Raw genomic sequence first — 19,372 nt, forward strand, 5'->3', positions numbered from 1 at the left:
TCTGTGAAGCACTTACAGCTTCTGAGAATTTCGTTTTGAAAGCTTGTAAGATTACTGCATAGTAAAAGCAGGGCATTTCCTTCCTATTATTGAAAGACTCTTATGGTCTGTCATTTGTTGATGTCTGATAGTTATTTTAGAAACTTGGTTTTTGTTCTCATAGGTTTTTGTTGTTGTTTGTTTGTTTGTTTGTTTGTTTATTGGTTTTTGGGGGGATAGAGTTTCTCTGTGTAACATTCTAGTTGTCCTGGAACTTAATTTGTAGACCAGGCTGGCCTGGAACTCAATGAGATCTGCCTGCCTTTACCTCCCAAGTGCTGGGATTAAAGGTGTTCATCATCATGCCTGGCTGTTCTCATAGTTTTTACCCAAATAATTCTTTATGTAAGAATTTGCCATAATTTGTACTCCTCTATTAAGTTGGGTTTTGCTAATATTCTGTCATATCCCTCTAATCAAATATATTCCCAGTGGTACATTGTCTGTCTTTGTTTGACCAATGGCCTGTGGACATCACCTAGTAAAGGAATTAGAAAATCACCAAACATCAGGCACTGGAAACATTTCATGGGAGCATGAAAATGGGATGATGCCCTTTCAAATGCTATAGTAGACCAGGGAGTCCTTCCACGTGCAGTGAGTTCATTTTCTTGCATACTGGTGGAGTGCTGGATAGTCCAGGAGTAACTGATCACCTCAGTACAGAGTAGAGGCTAACAAGCCATTAGATAAACAAAGGCAAGCATGATGGAAACCAGATATGCAGCAAAGAGAAATATCCTTGAGGAGTATAGGTATTCATAGGGAAATGCTACTGAGGTGTGGAAGAAGAGGCTGCTCCCGACTCCAGACTCAAAGATGAAGTATCATTTGAAAGAAAGAAGTTACAGCCTAAAATGATATATTGGAACCTATAATTTTTGAATATCTTATTATTGAAGAAGAGCAGTATTATGGAAAGAACTTGGTTTTGGAATCAGACTTTTCCAATTCCACATGCTTTTCAACTCTGCTGTTTCTTTTTTTTTTTTTTTAATTTTATTATTTATTGCTTGCATCAACTCTGCTGTTTCTTTAATGTCTGTGTTATATTACATTACTTCATTTATTTGAGCTTCAATTTCCTCTTGGATACCATCATAGGGGGACCAGTTATTTGAAATGATCAAATGAGGTTGCACTTTAAAAAGCACATAACAGGATGCCTGGTGGTACCTAAGTGCCTTTCAATGAATGTTAAGTCCCCTTTCCTCCTCTTATCCCATTCATTCCAACATCCCTTCCACCCCATTAGCTTGTTTTATGAATGCCAAGGCAGGGAGGGATTCCAAGTAGGCAATTGTAGTGGCTCATCCACTTTTCAGCCATTTGCCGACAGCTTTTTCTAGAGTGGAGATGCAGAGGACGGCATTACATATTTTAAAAGGCATTTCATAAGTATAGTGAGTTAGGATGAGAAATTAAAGTTCATTTTAGGAGGCGGACAGAGAGGTTAAACTGGTTTCCACCCAGAATAATCTCTGAAATCAAATTAAGGAGGACAAATTGATTATTCTTTTCTGCAACAGGTTATTCTCATCCTTAGACATAAACAGCTGGCCCTCCATGGCTTTGGGCTTTCACATCCTTAGACTCAGTGAACCTCAGATTGAAGTGTTTGGAAGCAAAAAATCTTGTGTGTGTACTAACCACGTGCAGACTTTTTCATTGCTATTATTCCCAAACAGTAACAGTGTAACAACTATTCCCATAGCATTTGGATTGTATTACTTGTTGTAAATAATTTGGAGATCATTTAAAGTAGGTGGGAGGCTGTAATAAGTTAGATACAAATATTACACCCAGTTGTGAGCTATTGGACATTGATTTGTAGATTCTAATATCCCTGGGATTGCTGGGAACAATCCCCATTAGATACCAGAGACAGGGGAATGATTATAACCTTAACTGTCTCCTACCTGAGAAGGTTTTTATTGTTACTTTAAAAAAGTGTGTTTAGTATGCTGCAGAGACAAGTGGGTATGGCAATAATAGAAAAACCCTGTCTCCGTGTGTGTGTGTGTGTGTGTGTGTGTGTGTGTGTGTGTGTGTGTGAGAGAGAGAGAGAGAGAGAGAGAGAGAGAGAGAGAGAGAGAGAGAGAGGTTGTACATGTCCATGAACACTAAATTACTTAGCTCTCTGATCCTAGCTGGTGTTAGTACTGTATTGACTGACTTGGTCTCTTCTTTTTTCTCTCAGTTTGATAAAGGTTACGCTTACAATATCCGTCACAGCTTTGGAAAGGAAGGCAAGAGGACAGACTACACACCTTTCAGTTGCATGAAGATTATCCTAACCAATCCACCAAGCCAAGGGGATTATCACGGTAAGTGCTTGGGCTGGATGCTGGTGAATGGCGCTTTGCATTGCTGAAGGACCTGGCTTGTAGTAGCTTCTGTGTGTGTCAACGTCAGGTTGGAGCCCCATTACTCTGACAGTAGTTTGTCTTATTACTCAGCTTACTCAGCTGCGGTCAGCTTGTGCTGGAGCAGGCTTCCCAGTTCTCTTTCATCCGCTGTTCTCTGTCACGTGTTCTACAAGGGTCTTAGAAGGTAGAAGTGTTTTAAAGCTGTTTGAGGTAGGAAAGCCCTAGTTTCAGAATAGTGCGTTTTGTTAATGTTCAAAAGGCCTCATGCTGAGGAACAGTGTATTTTTTTCTTACTACTGTCTTCTGATTAACAGAGATTAAGTAAACAGTTTAACAAGTCCCAGTGTCAAATGTATATATATATATATATATATATATATATATATATATATCAGTTTGCTTGAGTTGTGCGCATGTGTGCACTCGTGCACGCACACGTATGCGCACACACACAATTTATAATAAATTTTAATTTCTAAATTAGGCATAGCAAGAGATTAACAATAATAGAATAATTATAGTGATATACTATGAAAACAACTGTGTCAATGTACTGTCCTTGTTTTTATATGATATGCTGTGGGATGGTCTGTATGTCAAGTCACTCTGATTGGTCAATAAATAAAACACTGATTGGCCAGTGGCTAGGCAGGAAGTATAGGCGGGACTAACAGAGAGGAGAATGAAGGGAACAGGAAGGGAAAGGGAGTCACTGCCAGCCGCCACCATGACAAGCAGCTTGTGAAGATGCCAGTAAGCCACGAGCCACGTGGCAAGGTACAGATTTATAGAAATGGATGGATTTAAGCTATAAGAACAGTTAGCAAGAAGCCTGCCACGGCCATACAGTTTGTAAGTAATATAAGTCTCTGTGTTTACTTGGTTGGGTCTGAGTGGCTGTGGGACTGGCAGGTGACAGAGATTTGTCCTGACTGTGGGCAAGGTAGGAAAACTCTAGTTACAATGATATGAGCTGATATGGTACATTTTTGGTACAGTGAAGCCAAGGTGATGGATGTCACCATTGTGGTATAGTGTTAGGAAGATCATGTCAGGTGACCCTAGACCAATGAGCTCTGATGCTGTGAACGGATGGATGTCATGGCCAGGTGATAGAACGGTTTACAGATACTCAGTATTTGTAAGGTTTTCTTCTTTGTTCTGTTGGAGGACTTTTTGTGTGTGTGAAAACTGTAATAAGAAGTTATCTCTTTTTAGTTTTCATATTACTGCCCCAGCATCGTGATCCTTTAGAGGTCATGTGGGAGATTTTAATGCTATGTGCATCCTGAGGATTCCATACCTTACCCTTTTATAATTTTAAAGCTGGGTGTGGCAGCACAGTGCCTTTAGTCCAGCACTAAGGAGCTGAGGTAGGAGGCTCACTTGAGCTCAGGAGTTCATCATATGGCATGAGCAATATAATGAGATCTCTCTGAAAACAATAATTCAGCAAATTTTGGGAATGTTCCACTGCTGGTTCTGCCTCAGTTTTCTGTCCATTTCCCTCTGTAGGGGTCTTAACACATTTTTCCAATTGTCTATCTGTTAATCTGATGTTTGCTCCATTCCGTCATGAGCGTGCTAGCAAATTCATACCAACTTGTCTTTCAGTACAAGTGTTTTCCCTATTCCTTTACTGATCCCTAGGAAGCCTTTGAAGTCGTTCCTGGCTTCATGCTGGATGTTCTTCCATCAGGCATTTTCAGTTCTGGTTTTCAATGTAGCCTTGGTCAATGTTCCTGCTTCATAGTAGTCAATCATTTCCTACATTGTGTTATGTCTAGATTAGGAACTATATGAAGTGATGCTTGAATACAGTTAAAGCAGGTAAGTTTTTATGGCCTTGGCAAATCAGAAGGGCTGGAGTAGTGGGATCTTATTAGGATAATAATAGGATAATTATTATAATAAATAATAAAATAATAAAAATGTAACTTCAAGCTTATATTTCCATAGCAAACCAACTCAGGATGGCCAGGTGTATGGTCTTCCATCAAAAAGACCTCCAATTTCAACCCTTTTTCCAAGTATTTTTTTATTTCTTGGAGGAATTACTGGTCAGAACTTTCTATTAACATGGTGGCTGTCACCCCTACTCAGATCATGTTGCCAGAACAGGAACAGATCGTCTTGGGTTTTGAAAGCTCATGGCTTCTTTAAGCCATGCTGACTGTGTCACGTTCCTGGCACTGCTGCTGCTAGAGGTGGTCTTTCTCCTGTTGTGCTGGGCCCTGGTGCTTCCTGAGCACTTCACAAGTGCTGGTTTTATCGTGCAGGCTCGTCTGGAAGAGGCTGCTTCCTCCTGACTGAAGGTCTGCTTTAGATAGCATCTTGTCGCCTTAGTCAGCTTCCCAACCCTGTAGGGATGAGGTGCAGCTTCCTCAGGAGGTGTGGCCTGGCTAGTGATTTTACTGTTTTTCTTTTAAAACCTGTTGCTGGGTTGGGTTAGTTGTAGAGAGCTCGCCTACCACACACAAGGCCTTTAGTTTGATCCATAGCACCATATCAAACAAACGAAATGGAACAAAGCAGCTCTACTCCCGAACCTATATAAAGACTGCTTGCCACCCACAGCTTGTCACTCTCTAAGGAGCCTCACTGGGGGGTGCAATTGTAAATTCCGGGCTTCTGACATCCCCAGAACACCTTTTCTGTTCATTCTTTCCCATCCACCAGTTAATGTCTTTTCCATCTTAACTAAACAATTGTCTTATACTGTTCCTGATTCTTCTGCAGTTCCACATGGTAAAGAAAACCAATAATAAGTTTCTTCTTTCATTTTGACCGTTTCACAATTAGGAAATTCATTCAGCCATAGTATCTTAATTTAACAACTTTGGCCTCCTGTCCCCCTTCCTTAACTTTTCACTTAGGGAAGTACTTTACAGAGTTCTTGTTTGTTTGTTTGTTTGTTTGTTTGTTTGTTTGCATACCTGGGTTGCCATAGGCTATAGCTAGAGTTTTTCTCTCCGGGTCCCGCCAAGCCCCTGCAGTCCTGTAGCCCACTTATAAAATAAACATACAGATGCTTATATTTAAACTGCTCAGCCATTAGCTCAGGCCTACCATTGTCTAGCTCTTACTCTTATACTCAGCCCATTTCTGTTAATCTCTATGTTGCCACGTGTTCTGTGGCTTTACCTGCTGCCTTTACGTGATGTTCCCTGGATGGCAGGCTGGCGTCTCCTCCCAGCTTCCACCTCCCAGCCTCTCCTCTCTGTTTGTCCCGCCTATCCCATACTTCCTGCCTCGCTACTGGCCAATCAGCATTTTATTTATTCACAACATACAGGACATCCCACAGCAATAGGCAGTACTCATGTGCTGTAATCTAAATGTGGAGCTGTGTTATCATGACAGTTGATCTTAGGACTAAGACTAAGTGACCATCAGGCAGTCATTGTGTTCAGCATGGACACATTAAACTGGGGTGGCTCATCCTAAAATATCTGTCACACTACTCATAATGCTGCACAGATGAAATGCCTGTGTAAAATTCTATTAGTATATTTTTTTATCTTGGGTAATCGAAACTACAGAAAGTAAAACCTCACATAAGGGTGGGTTCCTGTACCGTTCTTCACAAATACTTGGTGAATGAACTGTTTGCTGCACACAATCGTTCATCCATCCATCCATCCATCCATCCATCCATCCATCCATCCATCCATCCAATAAATCGTTTTAGAGCTGCATTGGGTCACAGGAAAACTGAACAGAAAGTCAGCGCTCCCGTGTGCCCTCATCCTCACACATGATGACCTCCGCCATCCTCAGTGTCTTGTGGCATAGGGAATGATTACTGAATATTGTTATTGTTCAAAGCCTGTAGCTGAGATTAGGGTTCACTCTTGGTGTCTATGGTCGATGGGTATGGACAAAATTATGACACTATATATATTATAGAGAACTATTTTACTGCCTGATAATTCCCTGTACATTTCTCATCCCCCAGTCTCTGACATCCACATTTTTTGACTTTCTAGACATCATTATGCTTCCTTTTTGTTTATTTTCAAAATATTTTGTCTATAGAAAATTTGAAAATTCTAAGAAAATTTGCCCCTTATCTCACATTTAATCACTATCAACATTTTAGTCTTTCTCTTAAGTGTAAATAGCTAACTCCTAACTATTTGCCTCACATTTTTAAACTTGACATTATTTTATGATTTTTTTATATTATTAGCTAGTCTCTGAAAGATTATTTTAGTTTCTTGCATAATATATCCTTTGAAGGTTATTTTAAATCACTCCCCTCTTTTTGGACAGTTGATTGTATCTGTGGTTGTGTTAATGTATGCGTTGTGTCTCTGTACACATGTTTACATGTGTATGTGTAGATGTGTGTCCATGTGTGTGCCTGTGGAAGCCAAAATTTGATGTTAGGTGCCTTTCTCTAATACTCTCCACCTTCATTTTTGAGACACAGCCTCTCACTGAAACTGGTCCTGATGTTTCAGCTGGCCACTTTTGGCTTCCAAGTGAAGGCTGGGTGGGGATCTGATAATAATATTCCATTGTCTGGATATATCACAGGGTTTTTTTTCCACCGGGTTAAAGAACATTGTCTTAGTTAGGGTTTCTATTACTGTGAAAAGACACCAGGACCATGACAGTCCTTATAAAGGAAAACATTTCATTGAGGTGGCAGCTAACAGTTTAGATTCAGCCCATTATCATCATGGCAGGGAGCATGGCGGGGAGCAGGCAGACATGGTACTGGCTACATCTTGATCAGAAGGCAACAGGAAATGGACTGTGACACTGAGTGAAGTTTAAGCATAAGAGATCTCAAAACTGGGCCCACAGTGACACATTTCTTTCAGAAAGGCCACACCTACTTCAACAAGTCCACACCTCTCAATAGTGACACTCCCTATGAGCTTATTGGAGCCAATGACAGTCAAACTACCAAAAACATTTTGATTGTTCCCATACTGTATATACAAATCAAGCTGCTATAAATATATGTGTTCTGTTTTTGAGCAGGCTCTATGGCTGCTTCCTGGAATGTTTGTTCTGTTTCTGCTGGGTGGAATAATTTGTCAATATGTTACATGCATTTGAGATGTAGTTTAATCTGGAGCTTTCATGTTGGTTTTGGGGTTTGGTAATCTATGTTACAGATGAAAGTGGGAAACCAGAGTTATTTTATTTTGACCTATTGACCTTTATGTTCATCAATGTTTGTTTTATAAAATTGGGAGTCTCAACATTTGGTGCATATATATTTACAATTGTATCTTCTTGATGAGTTATTCCCTTCTTAATATGTAGTGACCTCACTTGTCTCTTCTGACTACTTCTGGTTTGACATCTGCTTTTTCAGACATCAGAATAGCTGAGCCAGCTTGTTTTCCATTTCTATTTGCTTGCTAGATATTTTCCATCATGGCACTCACAGTATCTGTACGAGTCAGATGTGCATCTTGAAGACAATAGAAAAGAAACCATTTTAGTTAGGATTTCTATTGCTGTGAAGAGACACCATGAGCATGGTAACTCTTACAAAGGAAAGCATTTAATTGAGGTGGCATACAGTTTCAGAAGATTAGTCCATTATCATGGTGGAACATGGAGGCGTGTAGGCAGTCATGGTGCTGGAGCTAATAGTGCTACATCTTGCAGGCAACAGGAAGTAGACTGAGTGTCACAATGAGCAAAGCTTGAGCAAAAGAGACCTCAAAACCTGCCCCCAAATGACACACTTCCTCTAACAAAGCCACACCTACTTATACAAAACTACACCTCCTAATAGTACCACTCCCTTTGGGGCCCATTTTCCTTCAAACCATCACAGAAACTCTTTTTAATTTCTGTAGTGTTTTTAATCTGTAGCCTTTAAAAATGCATAGGATTAATGTCTCTCTGGTTATTCTAGCATCTGTCCTTGCGTGCTGTCTTTTTCTAACATATGAACCTGGTCTCTTCATTCCAGCATCCTTGCTGTTATAATCCTGCTGGTTGTTCAGCATTTTCACACTGAACTTCTCCAGTGCCTTGCTGACTTTCTGTACTAGAGTGACATGAGCTTGCTGGGTACCCCACTTCCCCAAGAATATCAGGCTGTAATAGACCCGGCAGGGCTCTGCTCAGGTAGTCTCTTCTGGAGAACAGAAAGCGCTAGTGTAGTTAACCTTTCTCGTCCTTCTACAGAAGCTTGACTTATTTATTCATTTCTATTTATTTATATGATAAACACTGTGAGATGCTGGTAGATTTTCTGAATGTAAAACTCATAACAGTGTAAGAGTTGCCCTAACACTCACCCCCCCCCCCTAGCTTCTCTTAGATGTGTGCACACTGTGACTCCAGTCACGCGGCAGTCACGCGGCAGTCGGTCGGGTTTGCCCAGTGGCGCCAACTTCTGCTCCGGGATTTCTCTGCTAGTCAGTTATAAATCTCTGCATTTACCTGCTTCTCAGAGTTTGCCCTGAAACCCTATTTCCTTGTTGGTGGTTTTTCAGTTTAATTAGCTTTTTTTTTTTCTTACTTAGGGTAGAGCTGAGCTTCTGAGCTCATTATCTGCTCAAGCAGAAACTGGAAATGTGTTCTTTTTCATTCTGTTGTTTGTAAAATTATTTAGTCCCCTACACTGGTTTTCTTTCATCACCTGATGCTCCTAGAATAGTTGATTAAGTAGGTAGAATCTGTGCAGATCTAACTGTATCTGGCCGTGGTCTCAAACAGTTTCATCCGTTTGTTTGTTTTTTAAACACTAACGTTAGCTGTAAGAGCAATCACCCGACTTTTGTTGTCTTGTTTGTTCAACCCTGAAGATCATTCTCTCTGAGGCAAAGAATAGGAACAGAGAATGTGTTTATATCATCTGTTACACCAGCTTGGCCAAGTTCTGGTTTACTTCCTCTTTTCTTCTGAGTGAGCCTAGCTCACAAAAACCTTTTTTGGAGTTGTTCTCTGTTTCTTCCTGACTTTGTCTTTTGGACCTCTTATAGGGTCCTGTCCATCATGTCAAGTATAATTTGGGTGACTGTTTAGTCTGTCTCACTTTTTTATGTACCTTAGTTATTCTGGAAATAACCAATAATTCCCATGTGCACTACCATTTCTTTCTCGTTGGGATTTTTTCTATTTTCATTACTGTATAATGATGATAACTAACATATTTTCAATACTCTCTCTCTGTGTGTGTGTGTGTGTGTGTGTGTGTGTGTGTGTGTGTGTGTCCCCGTGTCCATATTTCAAACCCAGACACTACAAGGCTAGGTTGTTTTTTTGAAATTCAATATGATATTACCGCTCCTCCAACTTCTCCCAAATCCACCCCTCCCCATCTTACGACTTCATCTCTCTGGTTTTTATTTTAAACAACTCACCATGTTCCATTTGTACTGCCCTTTTGACAGTCTTGTGGAGAGCCACCCACAGGAGCATGATCAACATACCAGGAATGCCAGACTCTTTACTCTGTGTTATACATTTTCTCAAGATGCCTCCTGGTACTAAAATGTATTTGTTTAAATCTGAATAAAGGATATGCTATAAATTTTGCAGATTTCAGAGTTTATAGAGATCCACAGTTTTACAATGGAGGCTTTATTCATAGTCCAATTGTTTGATAAATGCATTTGTTTGGCTTCTTGGCCCTTTTCCATTATTTTTCATCCCCTAATTTTCACTGATTTCACATAAAATGTGCAGTTATTCCCAGTTAGCTTGTTGATTTATTATTCTGTACTTAAATAGTCTCTGTTCTTCTTCATGCAAATATTTCTCATTGTCCATCCTTTTATTTTGCTCATGAAATACAGTGATGAAACAAATATACTATATGTGGCTTTTCTCTGAAACAATTCCTAATTGTCTACATTGTTTACCACCATGATTCTTCAAAGTTTATATGGGTTCTGGTCTTCAGGAGATAGGCATAAAATTTATGTCTGAATCTGATATGATATGTTTATGTTTCTTAGAGTTTGGCTATTTTCATTTTTATTATATAGATCCCTTCTCTTTTATGTCTTTCTGCAATGTTTTTAGACTACAGAAATGTGAGAGTGTGGAAATGTTAGGTAAACTGTGCTGGCTGCTTTGTGATTTTCTGTTCTGGTGAGAGAGTGGCAAGGTTCGGGCTGTTTTCTCTTCCTAGCGAATGGCAGTGTGAGTCTGAGAGTGCTGTACTGTTTTATGTAACTCTTAAGCCTGTAGTATCCTGATAACCAAGCAGCTAAATCCTCGTTTAGAAAGAAAGGAAAGCAGTTGCACCCATGGGCAATTGACTTTTGTTAATAAGTTGTTAGACAGTTAAGAGCTTCAACAGCCTCTCAAGTGTGGCACTGTGCTGAGCCCTGGTAAATAACCTTGCTGCTGTGTGGCTTGTGTTCTGTTGTCAGGGTGCCCATTCCGTCACAGTGATGCAGAGCTGCTGAAGCAGAAGATGCAGTCCTACAAGATCCCTGCCTCAGGGATCAGCCAGGTAGGTCCAGTTCTGCTCAGGATCTTCAGTAATTCAGCAGCAGCTATAACCCTCTTGGATTTGTTTACAGAAATGATGCCGTGTACTGCATCAGGAGTCCCATCAGACTTCTGCTTCTGGGTGAATTGATCCAAAGCTTTGACTTTTCAGGTCTTGAGTCCTTGGAAATTCCAGTTCTTCCATCTGCTAGGCTAGAGTTTTATTTTTCTTGGTAATAAAGGAACATAGAAATCCCACCACCAATGTATTTTTCTCTGTCAGTTGAGGGCCTTATTTAAAAACACAAATGTTTAATGTATTGAGGTTTATTAATGAAGCTGAAAATTCATAACAAAGTCTTTCATTTTGGAAAATTGTTTTTTGAGAAAATAAAATATACCTTGAAGTCAATGTTCTGGTAGGCATCAGTTGTTGCTAAGTTTAATCTGTGTAAGTCTGATGGTAGCTTATTAGGTCTAATACTTTTTTGAAATACTTCGTTTTATTAAGAATTTAAGTTTAAAAAAAGTGTAAATTTTTAGCCATGTATTTAAAAGAATACATCTTTTAGTAAGTCTGTCTTTGAAAAAGTATCATGGTATTAGACCACTGTCTACAGTGGGGTTCTGACTTGCTTGGATTCTGCTATGGCTGAATAAGCCTCTGGCCGCAGAGGATGCTGGGACATCAAAGTCATTACACATTCTTAAAAAGTGGTTTTTTGTTTTTTGTTTTTTAATTTGAAAAGCATCAATATACTGGAAAACCCTACTGTCCAAAGTGTAGATTTTAGATTGAGTCTATTCAGTTCAGCTTCTCCTGTAAAGTTCTCAGGTGCTTACTCTAGGCAGGGTGAAGCAGTGTTTAACAAAGGAGAACATCTTAGCCAGTCAAGTCTGGAAGGCACTTTCTGAAAGAGGTGATCATAGGATGAGGAATTAATAGAAAGTTGTGAATTACAATCCAGAACGCATAAGGAAAAGGCAGGAGTGTATAGGGTCAGTGGCCTTCAAGCTACTGATAATGATATATCCAGTACATAAGCAGTGATGGGCAACTTAGAAGAAGTAGTTGGTTTGGGAGTTGAATTTTGGAGGTAAAGACATTTGAATGGCAAAGAGAAGGTGGTTTTTGCATCCAAAGAGAGACGCGAACTGGTCTTTCCAGTTATAAGTGTGAGATGGAAGGACCATAAGAACACTGAGGAGTCCTAGGCGTGACATCCCGTGAGAACATTACTAGTGTGCAGGTGGTGGGGCCTGAAGTGGAAGCCCGTCTTTCTGAGGCCAGGGGTTGGTTGGTTTCTATTCTAACCTACTCTGGTTGGAAACTGGTTGTCTGGAATGTGTGATGGGAGAAGGGGGTACAGTAGAAGCCAAAACAGAATCCTGGCTAGTGCTTGCCAGAGGTTAAGAGTTGGATTAATAGAGTCTGAACAGAAAAGGGAGCAGAGGACGAAATATAAACCGAGAAGAGTATTCCACAAGATACCTTGTAGAGAAGAACTTTAAAGATGATTGTTTAAAGTAGTATGTGCTGAGTGCATTCCTCATCCTTGGTATTGGTAGAGGGGTCAGTATAATGGTAGAGACCAAAGCAAGAACATGTTTATTTAAAAGATAATGAATAAAAGTGAGTGTAGGTGACTCATAAAATGTTCTAATAAAGAGGTTGTCAGGTTAAAGCGATGGTTTACATAAGTATTTAAACATAAAGAAAGGACGAGGTCCCACCCTACCTGCAGCCACCCACCAGTCTCTTCTGTACTGCTTCCAACCACCCTACCCATTCAGACTTCCCATTTCCTCCTCCAGTGAGTCTCTCTGATCTCCCACTATTCATGCCTTCTTTGCAACTTGCCAGTTCTAGCCTGGGTTTCACATCCAGTGCCCCAGCATAGTCTGCCCACCCAGGCCTGTAATACAGACAACTTCTAGGTTTCCTCCAGGATCCACTCTATCCACAACCACCCACAAATTCCATCTTCATTGCTTCCAACCACCCCATCAAGTCAGGTCTCCCACTTTCTCCTCCAGGTTCTAGCTCTGTGAGTCTCCTCGATTTTTCCCATCCATGCCTTTTCCACAATCCACTAGATGGGTAGCCTGGGTCCCACATACAGTACCCCCGCCTAGTCATCTGGGATTGCAGCACAAACAATTCTAGGCTTAGGCTTAGGATCCCCCCTACCTTTCTGCCCACCACAGGAACCTCCCATGCCACATCCCACCTGTCCATCCAACCAGGTCTACTCGTACACCCTAGGCTTAAACCAGGAAACATGAGCCACCAGCCCAGTCCTCTCTCCATGTAACTTCATTCTCCCCAAGCCACTTCTAACACCTAAGCCCAACATATCCACACATCCTGTCTTCAGCCCCAACCTGCTTTGTCCATGTCAGACTCAGATGCCCAGATCTCATGTAAAAATACCAACAATATGAAAGATCAAGCCAATATCTTCTCTCTAAAATCGGTCAGTACTACAGAATGTTTGCCAGTGAAAATGAATTGGATGGACCCCAGGACCCCAAAATTGAAAGGACAATCATAAACTTCATCAAGGAATTCAAGGAGGTTAAAGAAGACACAAAGATACAGCTCAATGGAATGAAGGAGAAAGAACTCCAGGAGAATAACTGCCTGAGTGCTGATCAAGAGAACACAAACATAAGATAATGGAAATTATGATGACAGTACAGGATTGAGATGGAATTTAATCAGGAGATGGAAACATTGAAGAGAACTCAACCCAAAATAAAGATGGAATTGAAAAGGCCAATAACTCAACTAGAACCCTCCAAAGAAAGCCTTACATGTAGAATGAATCAGACAGAAGATAGAATAGCAGATTCCAAAGATAAAATAGAGGCTCTAGACTGAATAATTAAGAAATATGAAAAATCTCTAAAACACAGGAAAGGAAGGCACAGGCAATGTGGAACACCATGAAAAAAAAAAGTTTTCACAGATAAAAGAAAAGAATCCCAAGTCAATGGCATAGACCAGATCTTCAACAAGATCATAGAAGAAAATGTTGCCAAACTGAGGAAAGACATATCCATACAGATATAAGAAATACACAGAACACCAAATAGACAAAACCAGAAAAGAAAATCCCCACACCATGTCATACATACTAACTATACATAACAAAAAAGTGTAGTGAACGGTGCAAAGAAAAGAGAAGAACCGAAGTCACGCATAAAGGAAAATCCATCAGAACAACAGCTATTTCTCATTGGAAACTCTGAAAGCTAGAAGATCCTGAAGGAATATATTCCAAGTCCTAAAAGATTTATGAAGGCCAGCCTAGATTAATGAACCCAGCAAAAATAATTGAAGGATAAAGGCAAGAAAAACTTTCCATGATGTAAACAGTCACACACATACATATACCCAACAAACCAAACCTAAAGAAAATACACGAAGCAGTATTTCAGGCTCAAGAGAGGAGTGAGGATAGCAGATTTACTATGAAAAGAAATATGAGGCCATAATTATTAAAACACAAAATACCACTGAGAACACAAACAAAAACCAAAAATCAGCAACACAATGATGATAACACACACATTTCAGCAATAGCTTTAAATATCAGTAGTCTCAGTTCTCCAATCAGGACAAAGGCAGATTGAATAGATTAAAAAAACAAAACAAAACAAAACCCCCCAAAATCCATCTACCTATTGTCTATAAGAAACACATTTAGTTTTAAAGATAGGCTCCTCCTTAGAGTAAAATGATGGACAAAATACTCTAAATAGGATCAGGAAACAAGCAGGCATCACTATCCTAATATCTGAGAAAATAGACTTCAAACTGTAACTAATCAAAAGAAATAAAGAAGGATGCTTCATTGTATCAAGAGAAGAGTTAATCAAGAAGACATTACTATCTTAAACATATATGCACCAGACTCTGGGCCCCCAGCTTCATAAAATAACTACTACTGGATTTAAAAAAACAGGTTAACACCAATCCATTAATCATAGATGATTTCAATAACCTGCTTTATCCAATAGACAAATTATCTGGATAGAAAATAAACAGAGAAACATTAGAATTAATTGATATCATACATCAAATGGACTTAACAGATATCTACAGGATATTCTACCCAAAGACCAATGAGTACATTCTACTCAGCAGCCCATGGACCTTTTCTAAAATAGACCACATCCTGGGACACAAAACAAGTCTTTACAATTTCAAAAAGTTTGAAATCACTGCTTATATCCTATGTGACTATGTTGAAGTAAAACTTAAAATTGACAGCAAACAAATTCACAAACTCATGGATATTGAACAACTCATTACTGGATGATGAATGAGTCAAATAAGAAAATAAGAAAAACTAAAGAACTTTCTAGAACTAAGTGAAAATCAAAAAAAGTACCACAAAAATCTCTGGGACACATTGAAAGAAAGCTGTTGTGCAAGGGAAGTTTAGAAATCTAAGTGCTCACATTAAAATATCAGAAAGAGCACAAATAAACTGCTTAATGATGTACCCCAAGAAGTTGGAAAAGTAAGAACAAACCAGATCCAAACTTAGATGATGGCGTGAATCAATAAAAAATCAGAGCAGAAATCAGTAAAATAGAAACAAAGAAAAAAAAATCAAATTGAGGAGCTGGTTCTTTTGAGAAGATGAACAAGATCAACAGATTCCCAGCCCAATGAGACAAAATAGAGGACACCGATTAACAGAATCAGAAATAAACAGGGAACCATTACAGCAGACACCAAAGAAATTCAGAATATTAGGAGGAAGTGTTTTAGAAACTCATTCCATTAATCTGGAAAATCTCAAAGAAATGAATAAATTTCTAGATTCAACCAAACCACCAAAATTAAAATGAGAAAGTCAGTAACATAAACATACCCATAACAAATGTGATTGAAATAATAATAAAAGGCCTTCCACCTTAAAAAAAAAGTCCAGGGCAGATGGATTCTTAGCAGAATTCTACCAGATATTCAAAGAGGATGTACAGCCAATCCTTTGTAAGCTATTCAAAACAACAAACAAACAAACCAAAGAAACATTCCCAAACTCCATGCTAATGTGTAGGTAACAACACATGCACAAAAGAAAACTACAGGCCAATGTCACAAATGAGTGTAGACTCAAAAACACTCAAAAGACATTTACAGACAGAATACAAGCATCGGAAAGGTTATCAACCATGACCACATTGGCTTCATCCATGAAATGCAAAGATAGTTCAACATATGCACTTCAGTAAATGTAATAAACTGTGAAAATAGGCTTAAAAGACAAAAATCCCACCATCACCTCAATAGATGCTGGAAGTCTTTGACAAAGTCCAACATGCCTTCATCACAAATACTCTAGTGAATGTAAGTAAAAGCTATATACAAGACACTTATAGCCAGCATCATTCTAAACAGAGAAAAGCTTGGGGCATTCGTACTGAAGTCAGGAATGAGACAGGTATGTCTACTGTTCCCTTGCCTTTTCATTATTGTGTTTGAAGTACTAGCTAGAAAACCAAGGCAAGGCAAGGAAATTAAAGAGATACAAACAGGGAAGCTTTTCATTTCCTTCTTGATTTAGTGCTTGACCCAATTATCCAGTAGTGTGTTGTTTAGTTTCCATGAGTTTGTGGACTTCCTATTGCCATTGATATCCAGCTTTATCCTTTTGGTCAGAGAGAATGCAGGGTGTTATTTTATTTTGCCTGTATTTCTTGAGATTTACTTTGTGGTCTGTTTTGGAGAAAATTCCATGGCTGCTGAGAAGAATGTGTATTCGGTGCTTGGGTGGAATATTCTGTAAATACCCATTTGGCCTAATACTTGAACTTCTTATGTGTCCCGTCTTGACTTCAGTGTTGATGTGAGAATGGGATGTTAGAAGTAGTCCCCGCTCAGCTAGGGCTAGGTTCAACTACTGAGCACAGGAGCAAACCAGTAGAGTTAGAGAGCTTTTGCTGAAGGCCCTCAGAAGTCTGGGGAAGGCTCACATGGTTGTACAGGTGTTACTTAGGTGGCAGGGGCTGGTGTCCAGTGGGAGTGTGCAGTGTCATATGGAAGAGGTACACAGTACTCAGGTCCTCAGGGAGGGATGGGACCTACGACCTGTAACAGTGTGCCAGGGTACAGGGGTCTTCAGGCAGTAAGGGTGGGGTCCCTTCCTGGGAGTGACATGCATGGTGCCAAGGTGGAGCTGCAGCTGGAATGGGAGTCATGACCTGGGGTGGGCCACAAGGTGCAGTCCTACTTACTTATTTTATATGTGTGAATTCAGAGGCATTTTCAGAAATCAGTTTTCTCTACCATGTGTGTCTCTGGAATGGAACTCATGTTGTCAGGGTTGGTGCCAGAGCCTTTAGCCGCTGAGCCATTTTGTGAGCCCAATTTTCAGTTTTTCCTTAGAGAAAAAAAAAATTCTAGGATGAAAATATTATGTTTTGAGATGCCAAAATGTTAAGAATATGTGATCAAAATATTGAGAATAAAATCTCTGCTCGTAATGTCTTATGAAAAACATATGACTTTTCAAGTTGCTTGTTTGCTCGTTCCCATAACCATTGTATATGCCCAGAGCGGTCTTGGCTTCACCAAGTCGCATGCCTTGTACTGTGGCTATGGCAGAGCTTCCACACAAACAGCAGCCACTGCACTCATGTGGGAGTCACGGCAGTCTAGGCCACGGAAAAGGAAGTATCTTTTGTTTTAATTCCTGAGTGCTTCTAGTCCGTGGTAGTTCTTTCTTGTGTAATAATTCACAGTGTGCTTGACCTTTGAGCAGGAACCGTGGGCACCACGGTGTTTTTCCCTTTCTCACTCCCTCTGAGTCTTCTGGGTCTCACTCATTCTTCACAAGGCATTGTCATGATCCCTGTCTCCTCCATCAGGAATCTGAGAGGCAGAGGTACAGGAGGCCAGACCTCACACTGGCAGGCACTGGAGATCAAACTTCACTTCCTTCCACGCCGCCTTTCTGCTCCTTTGACACATTTTTCTTTAAAATGAGTTGAAATTTTTCTTGGTTCCTTCTTTCATTAAAGGCTTTTGCTATGAAATGATGCAGAATATTCCTTTACACTGTGTGAAATGTGTCACTGTGACTGGTTTAATAAAAAGCTAAATGGCCAATAGTTAGGCAGGAGGTATAGGTGGGACTTCCAGACAGAGAGAGCTCTGGGAAGAAGAAGGCAAAGATGCCAGCCAGATGGAGAGGAAGCAGATGGGCAGTACAGAGTAAAGGTAACTGAGCCACGTAAACGAATGTAGATTAAAAAAATAAGGGTTAATTTAAGTTATAAAAACTAGTTAGGAACAAGCTTAAGCTAAGGCCAAGCTTTCATAATTAATAATAAGCCTCCATGTGGTTTTTTTGCAAGCTAGTGGCCTAAAGAAAAATCCATCTACAATGAAGTGAATGCAGTTTTACATGCCTAGATTTTTGGAATAGCTAATGCATTATTTAAATACCAGTAGATAAGAAGTAAAGATGAGAATAATATACAAAATTAAATTACAGGTGAAAACAAGGTTTTAAAAGATCTGATTGTTTTTTCATTGAAATTGCCTTCATATACAGTTAATCATTTTAAGTTGTGTAACTCATGTATTCATTATATTACAACATTGTGCAGTCACCACCTCTGCAAGTTTCTAATTTTTACATCACCTCAGAAGAAAACTCAGAATGTGTTAGTCAGTCTCCAGCTCTTGGCAACCAGCAGCTTGCTGTCCTCTGGGTTTGCCTATTTGGGTATTTCCTGAAAATGCAATCTTCCATTCTGCATCATGCATGACATTCTCCTGAGTCTTCTTACCTGTTCTCCTTTGTGTCTTGTGTCTGTCCTGTGATCTCTGGACATGAGTCACATTATATCAGAGTCCACTGCAGTGACTCTTCCTTTTTTATCTCTATAGATAGGCTGGTTGTATGCCATCTTTGAGGAGGTGTCTACTCACTTGTTTTGCTCACTTCAGTTGGGTTGATTATTTCCTTGTTGAGTGTAATAGTTCTTCTTAAGTTTCATATAAGAGGTCTTTATTAGACATATAATTTAAAAGTGGGCTTTCCCTTTCTATAGGTTATTAATTTCTTGGTAATGCAATTTGATGGAAACAGATTTTAATGTGAGTGAAGTCCACTGTGTATTCTTTTGTTTTTCATGTCTCTGGTGTTATATCTAAGAGTCCATTGCCAGAATTGAGATCATGACGGTTGGCACTTAGATTTTCCTCTATCAGCTTTATAGCTTTGGCGTTTACATTTGGTTCTTTAATCTGTTTTGAGTTAATTTTTGTGTGCAGTGTGATGTTGAGAGTCACTTTGTATTTGTATGTTGATGCCCAGTTTTCCAAACACTAGTCATTGGAGCAGTGGCTTGCTACTTGGTAGTCTTGTACTCTTGACAGAAGTACTCTGTATCTAGAGATGTAGGTAGCTCAGGGGTAGAAACTTCAAAATAACACATAGTAAATCGGATATAGGTATATAAGGTGTATAATTGTGTGTCTGTGCTGATTGTGGGAGCCCGTTCTCGGGTTCCTC

The 19,372-nt window shown here is 39.6% G+C and overlaps 1 protein-coding gene across 2 annotated transcripts in view; it reads left to right on the forward strand.

The window, feature by feature from the left end:
- Prim2 (DNA primase subunit 2) overlaps window positions 1–19,372 on the forward strand; it is a 237,060-nt gene that overhangs the window by 197,147 nt on the left and 20,541 nt on the right. For both annotated transcript variants that reach the window (XM_028865388.2, XM_037200127.1), the window contains 2 exons: window positions 2,240–2,366; window positions 10,769–10,851. In XM_028865388.2, the coding sequence (XP_028721221.1) occupies window positions 2,240–2,366; window positions 10,769–10,851 (210 nt within the window). The remainder of the gene's footprint in view (window positions 1–2,239; window positions 2,367–10,768; window positions 10,852–19,372) is intronic.

This window comes from Peromyscus leucopus, chromosome 16_21 (assembly GCF_004664715.2).
Source record: "Peromyscus leucopus breed LL Stock chromosome 16_21, UCI_PerLeu_2.1, whole genome shotgun sequence".
In the NCBI taxonomy this organism is placed as follows: Eukaryota; Metazoa; Chordata; class Mammalia; order Rodentia; family Cricetidae; genus Peromyscus; species Peromyscus leucopus.